Source organism: Desmodus rotundus, chromosome 9 (assembly GCF_022682495.2).
Source record: "Desmodus rotundus isolate HL8 chromosome 9, HLdesRot8A.1, whole genome shotgun sequence".
Taxonomy (NCBI): Eukaryota; Metazoa; Chordata; class Mammalia; order Chiroptera; family Phyllostomidae; genus Desmodus; species Desmodus rotundus.
Genome location: NC_071395.1, coordinates 76,436,704 through 76,451,578, shown reverse-complemented (window position 1 = coordinate 76,451,578; position 14,875 = coordinate 76,436,704). Strand labels below are relative to the sequence as shown.

General features: G+C 43.6%; 1 protein-coding gene across 3 annotated transcripts in view; it reads right to left on the bottom strand.

Annotated features, from left to right (window-relative positions):
* SMG6 (SMG6 nonsense mediated mRNA decay factor) overlaps positions 1 to 14,875 on the bottom strand; it is a 225,743-nt gene that overhangs the window by 103,704 nt on the left and 107,164 nt on the right. For all 3 annotated transcript variants that reach the window (XM_024565177.3, XM_053911107.1, XM_024565176.3), the window contains exon 13: positions 7,377 to 7,578. In XM_024565177.3, coding sequence (XP_024420945.2) covers positions 7,377 to 7,578 — 202 coding nt within the window. The remainder of the gene's footprint in view (positions 1 to 7,376; positions 7,579 to 14,875) is intronic.

The window sequence follows — 14,875 nt, the reverse complement described above, 5'->3', positions numbered from 1 at the left end:
TAGGTTGGCTATCTCTTCGTTGCTTAGTTGTATTTTTTCTGGAGCTTTGAAGTGTTCTGTCATTTGGGCCTTTTTTTTTTTTTTTTGTCTTGTTGCATCTGTTACTTTAAGGGGTGGAGCCTTAGATGTTCACCAGGGCGGGGTAACGCTGGTGGCTGTGCTGTGACGCTTTACGTGGGGGAGGGGCTGAGAGGGAGCAATGGCACGCGCTTCACTCTCCTCCGGATTTCAATCTTTCACTCTGCTACCCACAATCAAACTGGGCCCCTCTGGTGCTGGTTCCCGAGTGGGTGGGCTTATGCACGCCCTAGGCCCCTGTGGGTCTCTCCAATGACCTCTCCTGTGAGGCTGGGAGTCTCTCCTGCTGCCGCCCCAACCCCCACGGGCGTTTTCAATCAGAGGTTTGAGGCTTTATTTCTTCGCGCTGGAGCCCTGGGTTACACGGTCTGCTTTGCTCCCTGCCGTTTGTCCGTTTTATCTGTGCGCAAGTGTAGGGCCGCGGGGTGCTACCCACTGCTCTGCCTGCCCCGTTCTCCGCCACTCTGAGTCCAGCCCTCTCGGTTTATCTGTGCGCGAATGTGGGGCCACAGGGTCTGCTAGTGCTCGGACTCCCACACTCCGCCAGTCTCGGTCCGCCACGGCCACGCGAGTCCTCTTAACCCCAGTGCCCGTCTCCGCCCCTCCTACCGGTCTGGATGAATGTTTATTTTTTATTTCCTTGGTGTCGGACTTCCTTGCCGTTCGATTTTCTGTCAGTTCTGGTTGTGGGAGGAGGCGCAGTGTGTCTACCTACGCCACCATCTTGGTTCTCCATATTTATAGTTTTAAGGAGGAAAAAAAAAGTAAACCTAAGCTAAGTTGCCGTTCATATACAAGGACAAAATAAGGACAATTTCAAGACACAAGTATTCAAAAACTAGTCATGAAGAATGTCCTTAACAAAAAGAGCAAAGTAAGGAAGAGATCATTTTGATCATGTAAGTATAGATGTGTACAAATATGTTTCAATGGGCACAGAAGTGATTTAAAAAGATAACTATCAAATTGTTCCCAACAGTTATCCCTGGATGGTGGTTTTTGACTTTATTTATTTTTGTGAATTGTTTGATTCTTTAGCATAAGTGTATGTTTTACTACTGTATTTTACAAATCATCTTAATTTTTAAAAACCATCATGGTACCTTTGCCGAACAAAATTCCTCATGTTGCATTTGAATAACAGATGAATAAAAATAAAGAACATAAAAATGGGAAAGCTACAGAATAAAAAGACTGTTGGTGAGCATTAAAAACATTTAATATAGATTAATTCTTAATAATTATGGTAAATTTAGAAAATGCAACTGGCTGGAAAAGAAAATACATATTGCAAACAGCCCTAATTTCCACATTTTAAATGTGGGACAGTCAATAGTTTTTATTTATTTTATTTTTGGTATTGTTACTTTCAGAACAAAGGATCAAATATGTTTTTCAAAAAATTAGTTACTGGTAGCTAGCACTTACAATAAATATTTTCCAGACCACCAAACAACAAAGATAACATTTTTGCCCCAACTATATGCATAAAACAACAAGGGTAAGTAAAAACATAAAACAAAAAGAAAGCATACATTGTATGGTTCCAGTTTCATGAAAGGAAAAGAGTAAGTGCACACGTAAGCGTGAACCGAAAAAGCCTGGAAGGACACATACTAAACTATTCACACTGGTTAATTTTAGGTGGTAGCTTGTAGGTGATTTTTATTTTCTTGTGCTTTTTTATATTTTCTATTTGAAATAGTTTTTTGGTAATCATATGAACAATAAACAACGTGCCAAAAATGTCATTTAACAAATAAGCAGATAAGCCAGTACTTCCAAAAGTTGTACAATTTAAGCCTCATTTAACCTCAACTACATTTTTGATTAATGACACAGTTTCCTGGGATCCTACATCCAGACGAAAAACAAAGATGACTCTGAGAATGAATGGGAGAGATGTGAGACTTATGACCTTACAATGTGACTTATACTTTATTCCCTATCAAGCTGAGAAGAGTGGTCCTAGCATTAGCTTGTTGGGAAGTTCTTCACTTACTTCTTGGGTCAGACAATATATGGCAAAGACAAAGAACATCACACAGATTAATCTACTTGGGGATGCTAGAATGAGGATTACTTACATCTACTTATGGAATAAATGCTTTGGTATCCATTAAATAACTAGAGCTTTGGAGCCTAAGGAGAGATGGGGCCTGTCACTAAACAGATTCTTCTGTAGTACCACCTAGCTATACAGTCACATGCATATATTTTGAAGATGAGAATTAAGCTTTTTTGATACTAAGGCATAATATGAACTCAGTATCTTTCTCCTAAAAGTTTCCTTTTCATCACTTTTCCTATCTGCCTATAGGGTTATTGGGGTTTCAATGAGAAAATGTGTGTAGATAGTTTAGCACTGTGCCTAGAAGAACATGATTAGTGAGTGCAAGAGCTTAAATTTATTATTATTATAGCTTGATCACTTTTTCAATCACCTAAAGCAGGAGGGACACAAATTTTTCCTTGTTTAGGAGGGCTATTTATTACTTCCTTTAAAATTTGTTACTATGAACAATTCAAACACATACAAAAGTAGAATACTATAATGAACTCAATGAATCCACTATTCAGATTAATACTAATGATCAATATTTAATCAATAATAATTACCAATATTTAATAACCAATATCTGGCCTTTTTTCATTAATACTCCTGTCCACCGCCCTCCCCAGATTATTTTGAGGTAAATTCTAGACATCAAATCATTCATCAAAACATGAGGTTTTGAAGTCACACAGATAAGAGTTCCAATCTTACAATTCTTTACTAGCCATATGACTTTGGGTGTGCTACTTACCCTCTGAAGTTAGATGCCTAGCAACCACTCAGTGAATTTAAGATCACTTTCTTTCCCCTGGTTGGCTCTAATTGGTTTCAACATCTGCAATGTTTCTCTCAAAATGTACCCAGCTCCACTCTATTGCTTTTAACCTGATCTGTATGCCTTACCTTCTGAATGCCTTCAGAATAATCCCAGTGGCTACCTGTTTTCTCACCCCTTGCTCATCCCATATCTGGGTTTTCTACTGGGGTCTGTTTATTTTAAGTAGAATATCAATCCTGTAAGATGTTTAGTTAATCAGAAAGATCAAGGGTAAAGCAAGTTTGGAAAAGATTGCAAAGGCTATCCTCATGATGTATGCTCTATTAAAAAGCTTCAAGAAGTCTTATAGCAATGAGTCCTGTTTAACACTTCTTTACCCTGACTTACATGATCATGAAACTCTTTCACCCAACAATTAAAAACTTATAAAACTAGAGTTCATAGAATATGCTTGGGACATACAATGACATGTTAATGACAAATCAGTACTCCTTAAGCAACACCTTCATTGAGATACTGTAAGCTCAACAAAATTTCAAGAGTTCCTCCTTAATTACAGGTTCGTATTAACTTATGTTGCTTCTCACATGTTTGTATATGCCACAAACTACCTCCCAAACTAGGAGGAACTTTGCCTTAGATGTCTGGATCTTATATGTTGTATGTGCAAGACAGTGTAAGGTAGACATGCTCAGTAGTTATTAAATGAGCAGCAAGGCTGGACCAAACACGTGATTAATCTTGACCAACAATGACACTGCTCATGTTGCTGCTACTCATGAGTCCTTGAGATATCTTACATTTCTTGGGAGTGAAAACTAGAAGATGGAGAAAATATCTATCTTTCTCAGATTCCTAAAAGGTCAAGAGTTCCTAAAGATTCCCTCTGATACATCCATACTAATCTTCTAGGTCAGCCATGGAGATAACCCATGAATTTATCATCATTCTTCACTCTTCTCTTGAGCTTCAGTTACCTGTTTTTTTAAAAAATGAAGGTACTGATACCTACTCGGCAGGCTTATTGTGAGGACTTAATGAAATACCTAGGCCAGGGGCCGATACACACTAAATATTCAAGAAATGTTATTTTCCCCTGCCTTGGAGAATAAAGCAGAATAAAAGAAAACGAAAGGTGGGTAACATTCTATATTGAGTAACTAGGGAAGATCTCTCTAACAAGGTGCATTGAGAAGGGAGGGAGAGCCACACAGCTATCTGGGGACAGAGTATTTTCCAGGTTAAGAAGAAGCAAGTGCAAAGATTCTTAGGCATGAGTGCATGTCTTGTTTGAGGAACAGCAAGCACGCCAATGTGACTAGAGTATGTTGGGTATGAGAACAACAGGAGCTGAGGTCAGAGAATTAAGAGGGTATAGATGGCGTCAAATCATTGAGAGCGTTGTTGGCCGTTGTTGAAACTTTGGCTTTTACTTTAAATGAAAGGAACAGCTATCAGAAGGTTTTAAACAGAGATGTGACATGATCTTATTGATGTTTTAAAAAGATCATTCTAGTTCCTGTGTTGAAAACAGACTGGGGAGCTCTGGCTGGTGTGGCTCAGTGGACTGAGGGCCGGCCTGAGAACCAAAGGGTCGCTGGTTCATTTCCCAGTTAGGGTACATGTCTGGGTTACAGATGAGGTCCTGGGTGGGGGGTACACATCAGTGATGTAGTTGCCTCTTCTTCTCTGTAGGAAGGCAGGAAGGCAGGCAGGCAGGCAGGCAGGAAGGAAATAGACTGGAGAGTAAGAGGAGGGATGAACTAGAGAAACCAGTTGGAAGGCATTTTGATGAACTGAACTAGAGTGTAGTGGTAAGAATGAGTTGAATCTACATATTTTGAAAGTAAAGAAGTCATGAATTGCTGATGGATTAGTTATGGAGGTGTGAGAAAAAGAGAGGAACAAAGAATAACCCCAAGAATTTTCACTTGAGTGACCCAAAAGTCAAAGTTACCATTTACCAAGGTGGATAGACTGAAGAAAAACCAAGTTTGGGGGAGAAAAATTCAGGAGTTTGGATTTGGAGACATTATATTTCACACACCTATTACACAGTCCTTGAAGTGGAGCCCTACCTTAGTCTCAATGAGCTACAGTTGCCAGGGCAGACTGTGGATCACTACTACAGGACGAGAACATGACTGCTGACTCTGTGTTCTCTGGCCAGATCATATATTTATCACTTACTGACACTAATACTGGGAGAGCTGATGAGGACATAGGACTTAGGAAGTCTGAAGCTGGTTAGGACTTCTTCCTTGTTCTGGACTGAAAGATAGCTAACCCAAGAGCCAACTCTCAAAAGCACCCTTCAGAGTCAAGTCCACCCTTCAGAGTCAAGTGATCACATAATAGTACATGGATCCCCTGACTCAAGTCATGGTTATCCAGTTTCTTTTCTAACTGAACATCTTCTACAAAGTGTAAACGTTGTGTTAGCTATCCTCAGCCTTACCTACTACAACTCCCTATTCTTATTTCCTTCTGAAACTAGAAGAGCAAGGTTTCATTCCAACTTTTCATTGGAAAAGCATACAATGAATATTTCTTTTGCTCTCACATTCCCAAAATCCATTAGCCATTAAGCACAGCCAAATAATATGAGTTTTTGGAATGTCAATGTCTAGAACCTTTATCTATTCACGGAAATTTAACCTAAAGGAATATATACAAAAACTCTGTAATAAGAAATCACTTCACTATTGATAGTGCAAAAATTGGGAATAATCCTTTGGTTCACTAAAGCAAAGAATTGTTAAAGAAATATTGGCATATAAAAGAATATTAAGTGACCATAAAAATGATTACATATATGAATACATTAAAAGCCCTGGTTGGTGTGGCTCAGTGGACTGAGTGCCGGCCTGAGAACCAAAGGGTCGTCAGTTCAATTCCCAGTCAGGGCACAGGCCTGGGTTGTAGGCCAGGTCCCCAGTTGGTGGCACATGAGAGGCAACCACACATTGATATTTTTCTCCCTCTCTTTCTCCCTCCCCGCCCCTCCCCTCTGTCTAAAAATAAATAAAATCTTAAAAGAAAAGAATACATTAAAAGTATTAAGTAAAAAAAGCAGATTACAAATATGTATAATATGACCACTAGTTTTGTTTTAAAAAAAGTGTAAGTGTATACTAGAAGTTAAACCTGATTATGTATTGTATGATCAGCAAAAATAACAGTGATGTTACCTCTGGATAGAAGGATTATAGATAAATCTTTTTCTTTTTACTTGTCAACAAGAAACTTACACTGTTTTCTACTAAGAACAAGTGAAAAAATTTTTTTTGAGATTTTAAAATATTTGTTTATTTTTTTGAGAGAGGGGAAGGGAGGGAAAAAGAGAGGGAGAGAAACATCAATCAGTTGCCTCTAGCACACTTCCAACCAGGGACCTGGCCCGCAACCCAGGCCTGTCCTGACCAGGAATCAAACTGGTGAGTGACCTTTTGGTTTGCAGGCTTGTGCTCAACCCACTGAGCAACACCAGCCAAGGCTAAAAATTTTCATATACAGTATAAAATCTCTTATATTTGCAGTTTGTTTGGAATTTAGTTTTTACTATGTGACTTAAAAAACCTACCTACATCTCTATGCATACTTCATTTATGTCAAAGGACTTCTGAGAAGTCATTTGTGTACTCTTCCCCAAAGGCCTCTTTCTCAGGGGACATGATGCTAGCAATTCCACAGAAAGCTCAATCACAGGGTTCCCCTGAATAGTACAGGAGACTCAGCTCCCAGGGTCTATGGGTGCTACTTCCCCACTCTAGCAATGCTACACGGGAATGTGAAGCAGAATGAACTGCTTTCATCTCTGCACCTGGCTGAAGACACAACTGTTAAGCAGAGACTAAGTTCCCCAGTCCCCACCAAGGCAACAGGCAATGGACTTTGTTTTCTGTAAACAGACAAGAAAAAAGTTCAGGTGAAAACATAGTCCTCAGAGGAAGAAAAGTAGAAACCAGGCAGCGGGGAATGCTTCATATTCCTAAAAGCTTTTTTTGTAAGTTAACACATGGTGTCTGCTTCTCTCTAGTCACCTATTTATCACTCTCCTCCTTAGAAAAGGGAAAAAGCCCTGGCTGTTTTCCTAGTGCAGAGTTTTGTGGCTGGGGGGAAGGAGGAGAGGGGGGAGAAGGGGGGTGCTTTAAGCATGATGCAAACCATTTGGAGTTGAGTGAGAGCACTGCCAACACAAGCTGGACTATTTAAACAAGTGAGGAAATGATCGTATATACAACATGCCAGCAAGCACACACACACACCAAAGGAAGTCGAGAGGGTTTTTTTTTTCAGGACACAGAGCTGGATGTCAGCGGCTAAAAGGTCGATATTTTCCCTTAACACCCTTCTCAATGACTTAATCATGTTCCGTTTGCACAGAAAACTTCCCAAGAATAAAAAAGTCTGGAGAATTAAGAGGAAGGGTGAATGGGGAGTGATGTTTGGCCTGGGGCTGACCTTATCCGAGGTTTTCTCCACGTAGCAGGGGTCCTGAGGGGCAGCCAGCAAGGGGACAAAGCCCGAGAGAAGCCGATCCTCTTCCAGAATAAGAAGAGTGAGGTCATCGTCCGGGTCCTTGTACAGTGGCACCTCAGACTGATTCACCGCAGTCAGTATGTTACAGAAATCAGCCAGCATCGACCACACATCCACGGCAACCCTGTGAGAAATAAGGTAAGAAAAGAAGAACAGTTCTAAAGAGGGACCAGTTAAAGTATCCTAAGTACTTACGTGCAGAAAGGTAGTTGTGGCAAATGCTGTCTATGGCTGGCATCTACCAGGAAATCTTATCCAAAAAGCTAGGATACAAAATTGTATCCATAGCAGCAATCTGGTGAATGTGTGTCCTATCTATGCAAAATTAAAATTGATTAAGGGGAGTTTTTAATCCTAACCCAAGAGGGAAAAGAATTTAGAGAATCAATTGCCTAATGCAGGTCCTGTTACTTTTCCAGTGTGCCTACAACACTTACTCAAACACTCTAGTCACCCAGGGCCTCCCTGGCCCCGTAGCTCAGTTCGTTAGAGCATCGTCCCAATATGCTAAGGTTGTGAGTTCGATCCCCAGTCAGGGCACATACAAGAATCAACCAAGGAATGCATAAATAAGAGAAACAATAAATCTATGTTTATCTCTCTCTCCCTTTCCACCCCCTCAAAATCAATAAATAAAAAAATTTTAAAAATTGACACTCAGTGCCTGAGGCAGCTCACAGAATTCCCCCACTCCTTCCCAGCCAAATATGTCACACAGACAACAAAAGAGTGCCAATCTTCCCTCCTCTTTCACAACCAGAGGGGCTAGTCACATCACAGAAAGAATCATGTGGGTTTTTTTCTCCCTCCTTTAATGCTTTAGAAATCTTTTCCTACATATAAGCAGAAAAACAATTAAACACACACCCAACAAAAACTTCGTTCCTGGCCTGCCAAGCTTCCCATGCATTTCAGCAGATGAACCAGTATCAGTGCTATCTTGGCCATCCTATTCCCTCTCCTTTCCCTCACTTGTGGAAGGTTAGACATAGGGTATCCAACCATTTTGCTTTGCCTGGGACTGTCCCTACATTAGCACTGAAAGCCCTGTGCTCCCAGAAACACCTCAGTCTTGGGCAAACTGGAATGGATGGTCATCCTCATTGCATATCACCGGGCCGTAGTTAACCCTGAGGAGAAGCCTTGAAAATGCAAAATCTGATTCTCTCCAGTTCAAACCCCAAGGTAGAATTATAAAAAGAAGGTTCATTTCTCTGTTACCATCAAAACCTTTTGTCAAAACCTACCGTGGTTCAGATCCCTCTTTTCATGGGAGCTAAGGATCCTTACAACTTTCTTTTTGCCAGCCCAAGACATAGCTTAAATGGTCAAACTGTAGTCAGATACAGGCCCTGCCAAGTCTATAGATTTGGCTTTCTTCCCCAGAGGACCACCTAACCAGGGAGTCTGGAACAGGCAAGTACCCTACAGATGCTAAGTTGTACTCCAAAAGAAGTGAGACCCATGAAAGAATTACAAAGAAAAGTTTTATAATTAGGTTCAAGAGATGAAGTGGCAAGAGGCAAGAAGCAAAGAGAGGTATATGAATGAGCTACATCCTGGAATCTTCCCAGACGAGTTACTGCGCATGAGCCAAATCTGCTAGGGAGGGGCCTCAGACCTAAGCAGTTTGCTGCTCCTGGAGACTAAGAACCTTGGGGGGATGGCAGAAAGGAGGGCATTCAAGGGATATGCAATTGAAGGTGAGGCAGGAAGAGAGAGTGGAGTAGAGGTGTGGAGACTCCTTGACTGGGTCCAGGTGGAAGGAGCCTGCACTGGTTTATTTACTGTAATCACTGCACTAGGAAAAGGCAATGAAATGAAACATCTTGTTTTCAAGAGTGTCCTGGGAACCAGGCGGAACACAGCCCCATTAATCACACGACGGCACATAATCAACACACGTGTACAGCAGAAGTAACTCTCTTCACAGGTTTTGCCCAAGAAAAAGAACATGTTTGGGAAGAATCACTGGAGGGACAAGGGTTTTTTAAAGCTTCTCTCTGCACAGACACCGACAACCAGACTCATTCACAAAGCTCCATCTTTTGGCTCAGCTGGGTTTGGCTGTCAGAAATGTTTAAATATGGAAAAAAATAAACAGTTGCAACACGTTTCTGTGCAGCGATCTGCCTGAGCCCCTTTGTGATGTAATGGGAAACGCGGCATTCAGGCTACCAGCTGTAGAATAAACAGAACTTCGAGGGTTAAAAGGAACTGAACTTTCCACGACCCCATCTGCAGAGAAGAAAATAATAAGAGGAATGATGCACTGCCCCACAGCTCTGATAGTTTATCCTCCAGTCCCGGCTGCAAAGACAAGCACCGGATGTGATAGGGCTGCTCAGGGCCGCCTCCGAGGTTAGCGCTGCCCATGGGAGACGCACAGGGAGGCTCTTCCAGCTCCCCGCTTCCTCCCCCAGTGCCCTGCTGGCCACTTGAGCCCATTGCCTGAGTCTGATCCCACAGCACTGGTGATCTCTGGCCAACAGGCATTGCTCGGCTGCAGAGCAGCAATTTGGAAAATAAACAGGAAAGACGACAGTGAGAAGGAAGAAGGTGAAAAGTCTCCCAGCTGAATTCTTGGCTTGGGGGCCTTGGTTGGTGCTGTGCAAGTCAAGGCTGCTTCAGGATGTAGTTGGGGGTGGGAGATGTGGGCAGCAGCATCCTCAGCCACAGAGAGGCAGCAGAAAATTACCCACGGCTGCCACAGTGGGAGGCCCCACATCCCTCTCTCATCCTCCCACTCTACCATGTTGGATCTAAGACGAAGAAATATGTGGTACCATGTGTTTCTCATTACCATGCTCCCCTGTCCCCTAAGGCTCAGATAAACCAAAACTGACTCCTCCCAGAGATTGCTGGCCACCATTAGGGACCCTTGCCCACATCTCCCTTTACCACCCATTACCACCCACCCATCTTGTGCCAAATCTTAAAACTCACTGCAAAAACCAAGTGGATGAGAGTTCCTACTCCAGTGCTGATGTGTAAGACACCAGCTGGCTCCCAAAGACATAGGATGTGTCCTGAGTTCCCAACTCCAAAGTATAAAGTGGCACCACAGACAAGAACACAACTAATGGCACCCATTGGCCATACTGTGACTCTCCACAGAAGGTGGGGAAGAGGGGAGTGTTAGGAAATACTAAAAGGAAGAGGTGAGATGCCTGAACTCAAAAGTTAAGATACTTGCAAATGGATGAGGTAATTCCTGGAACCTGGGCAGTATCACCTCAGCTTACCCTAATCAGGCCTCTGGGCTCAAAGGTCAGTTTAGGGGTTAAACACAGGGTTTCCTGAGTAGAAGGGGAAAGCTTAGCTTTTTCCTGCTCTAGTTCTTTATCCCAGTTAGGAGTACCTTCTAACCTTCACCCCACAGCAGCCCTTAGAGTATAAGGACTCAAGGTTGGCCTAGGCTGAGTAATCCAAGTCAAATTCTGGTGGCTATGAGGAGCTCCCAGATCTTTTAGAAATGCTTTGGAAATGACTCTCCAAAAGGTTTTTTCAGAAAACCGCAAACCATCTTTGATTCTAAATGAACCCTCTAAAGTGCTATGGGCTCAGGCAAGTCCCTCTACCTTGTTCTGGTCTCAACTCCTATTCTGGGGAAGCTCCCAGAGCCCACAAAATCCCACTAAAGATAGGGTGCATTCTTCACCTAGCAGACACAAAGCAGCCAGAGAATATGAAACTGTGTCCAATGAGTCCATTTATGGCGCTCAGAATGGTGGCAAGGGAGCCTCTCAGCAGCTGTGATGTGATTAGTGAGCAGGGATCAGCAGTTGTAGGGTGACCCAGTGGCCCAACCCCACAGAACACACCACACACCAGGAAAGCAGACCCCTGGCTGGACACCAGATCCTAGCTTGGGACCGACCAGCAGTGGCTAGTTAGAGGTATGCACTCAGGACCAAGGCTCACTCACTTCTCTACAGACATGCATTCACTTACTCCACCAGGAAAGGAAAAAAATAAGAGTTAATTTACTTTTTATTGCCTCAGAATTCCAAGGTTTAATGTAGCTGTCAGTTCGAGTGCAGTGCAGCTGCTGGCCGATACAATGCAGCCCAGGCCAGCCCAGGTGACTGGGGAAACACATTTCACAGAAATGAACCAACACACACTCTTGGCTGGTTGTTTGGGGGGATATTGACTTGGGGAATCAGATTAACCCTTCAGGCTGGAGTTAGTTCTGCAAACAACATTAGAAAAGTAGCTTTAGTCCAAGGAACTGGGAAGCCCTGGTCTCAGGTGGACCAGTGGATTTCTGTGTTTCTACAATTTTGGAGTTTTCTCATGTGAGATGTTATTCAACTACAACATACTCTGAAAGATTAAGGTATGAGATATGTGAGGCAAATTGTACCACAACAATCCATCTCCTTCCTAGAACTCAGAACAAAAGGCCGATCTGCCAGCTTTATAGGGAAGAGGTCAGGTAGGAACTTTTCTGCAAGCTCCATCCAGGGCGGGACTGAGGGAGGGAGACAGTGTGGAGAGTAGAGCACTAAGGCCTGACCAAGGCTCAGGACATCCTTCTGGCAAGTCTAAGGAAGAGTGAGCCCTCACACACCCCTTCATATTTTTACTGGGGGAATAGGCTGACTGGTGATTAATATCAAGTACAATGACCCCATGTTACAAGCCTGCAGGGGCCTGTGGAGGTGGCCATTTCCTGTGTAATACCAGCTTGTTTAAACACTAACATTCAATCTCCACAGCTGCAGAACAAACCCGGAAAGACTTGAGTGAGAAGAAGCCCTGCATTGTGTTTCGGAGCTATGGAAGATCAGAAGTAGTACAGATGGGAAACAATTTGGGTCTTTTGGTTCCTGGGGTGAGGAGCTCTGGAAATATAGACAAGATGGCATGGAAACTAGGCACAAGGAAGCTGAGAAATGGAAAGCCCATGGACTATTATACACAAAGGGGAAAGAAAAATGACCATAACAAGAGATATGCAAGATCCTCCTTTCAAAACTTGTTGGCCTATGGACCATTATACTTTAACCCACAACTCTCTGCATAGGGTTCAATGGTCAACATAAGACCTCTGTAGCCCTGCAGGACTTCTGGCCCAAATGGAGAAAACTACACATGGTGAGCAGCTAATAGCAGAAATGGACCTGAATCCAACAAGTCAACTTGGGTCCTTGGGAAAGTGCCCAACTTTAATTAATTTTGCCCAATACGGCAAGTCAAGTTCTGAAACTCAGACACCCCACACTACTCCAAGGACATAAACTTCTCTATGTTCTAAGAAGTGCAGCTGGAGCCCTATGGCCAACAACAGGTCACAGTAACCTCACTCCAGGATTTCTCAAGTACCTCTGACTATGCCTCCCTCAACCTCTATCTAGGTCAGTGCCTTATTTGATTTTAGTTCTCCCAAGCTACAGTATAGCCTCTGTCACATCACCGTGGTGTGTTAAACCCATCAGCACACTGTGTTTGGGAAAAAGCAGCCCCCAAGGGACCTGGACATCTCCACGGCATGAGTGGAGCCCTCGGCGGCCTCCCTGGTGCGGATTCTCACGGTTCCCGCCTCTCTAAATTTTAGCTGTAACCACTCCAATACATCTTCTTAGTTTAGCACACACTGGACCCAAATGACCTCAGCACAGAGCTGGAAAGTACTCTCCCTGGGGTCAGCTGCTGTACCCTGCTGGGGTCAGACTGAAGCCTTAGGCCAACACCCCTTCCTCTCACAAGGAGTCCTGTGGGAAGAGTGGGGAGGGGACAGAGGCTCCTGCCATGGGAGACATCACGTGTGCCCCACACTCAGCACTTGGAGGAAGAGGAACCCCCTGGTGCCAGGCTATAGTGCTGACGCCCTAACCCGGAGCCAGGGAGACTGGGTGGGGAGCCAGGGTAGCAAAGGGGCTTCCCACAGTCACCACCACTTCCTTCAGGGAAGTGCTGATGGACTATTACTTAGTGACCTCCTAAAATGCCCTTTTGGGAAGATATATTAAGCGTCCTTGAAGGGGTGCTGATTAGACTTGGGATTAGTTCTTATTTCAGAGCTGCCCTATGGGGATGAGTGAACTAGCTGTTTTTTAACTCAAGAATTTCTATCTCATCCTACAGGGTCAACACATGTAGACGCCCAGAGGAAATTAGCTTACTGAATACTCCCTACATCTATGTCTCCCTGTGTGACAGCACCTCAGAGGGATCCCTATAAGCCTTTTCCAGCATGCTCTGTAGACTATACAAGACAAGCCATGGAAAAACAGCAAGTCCAGGAATTTTTGGAGTTTTTTTTTTTTTTTTTAATAGTACTCCAATCCAACAGTGTGATAAATGCATCCAAGCTACAATTAGGAAGATATATAGCATCAGAATGCGAAGGTCTGGGCAGCCTGGTGAAACGCGGGCTCTCCAGAGCCCCAGCTATGTTTCCCATTATGTAACCCTGGTCATGGGCAGACAGCCAGACTCCAAATGAAAAAGAGACTCTGGCTTGGCACTGGTTCTATTTTCCTATCCTCATTCGGGGTCAGCGCAGTGTCATACAGCTGCAGAGAAAGCTCTGGGGATTAAACCTGGGAAAGCCTCCAAGACCAGGACCTGGGTTCAAGTACCAGCTGAAAGCAATAAACCAACTGCCACAGCTGGGCTAGGTTTGGATGTTCTCAAAGTCCCCTGACTCTTTCACTTACTGAGAACTAGAGATCAAGATGAGGGAAGATTTGGCTTCAGCAGAGAAGATGAAATGAGGTAGGCTGTCCCACTGCCCTAGCCTTGCCAAAGGTCCTGGGATACAAGAGGTCACTATGCTTAGGCTTGTGGAAGCCTGTTGCTCTGCTCCTTTCCATTACCTGACACTCACAACCTTACTCATGCTTATCTGGTAAAGTGGGGAGTAGCTGCCTTTCCCTTCTAATGAAAGGTCTGGCACAGAAACTGGGCTCCCCCTCCTTTCCCAACCCCCATTAGTAGATGGCCCCTCCAAACACTGTGGTCTGATCTAAACAGACCAAAGCACTTGACACTGTCTCTTACAGTGGCCCAAGGCAACTTTCCACACCCTGCTATAATCCTCTGTACCAAAATCTCCTGGGATATAAAGCCATTTATTACAACAGGTACAAATGGGAAGTCAACCTACTGACATGCTGACCCAGCACACATACTTAAGTGCCACTGCGTGGGAAGGCCCTGAAATCCTGCCCTTATCACTCTGCAGTGTCAGTGATCTTCTACTATAATCATTGCTCTAAGGGTTCTGCATGTGCCTAAGTGGCTACTGCCTAGGAAAAGTAGATTTGACCAGAAAGAGGAGGAATATGGGCAAGAGGACAGAACCAAAGAGACTAATAATGATGGGCTTTGGAATACCCCTAGGAAAGTAGAGGATGCTCTGAAAGGATTCTCTAACTGTACAAGGAAAGACAGTAACAAAATAGAGACAG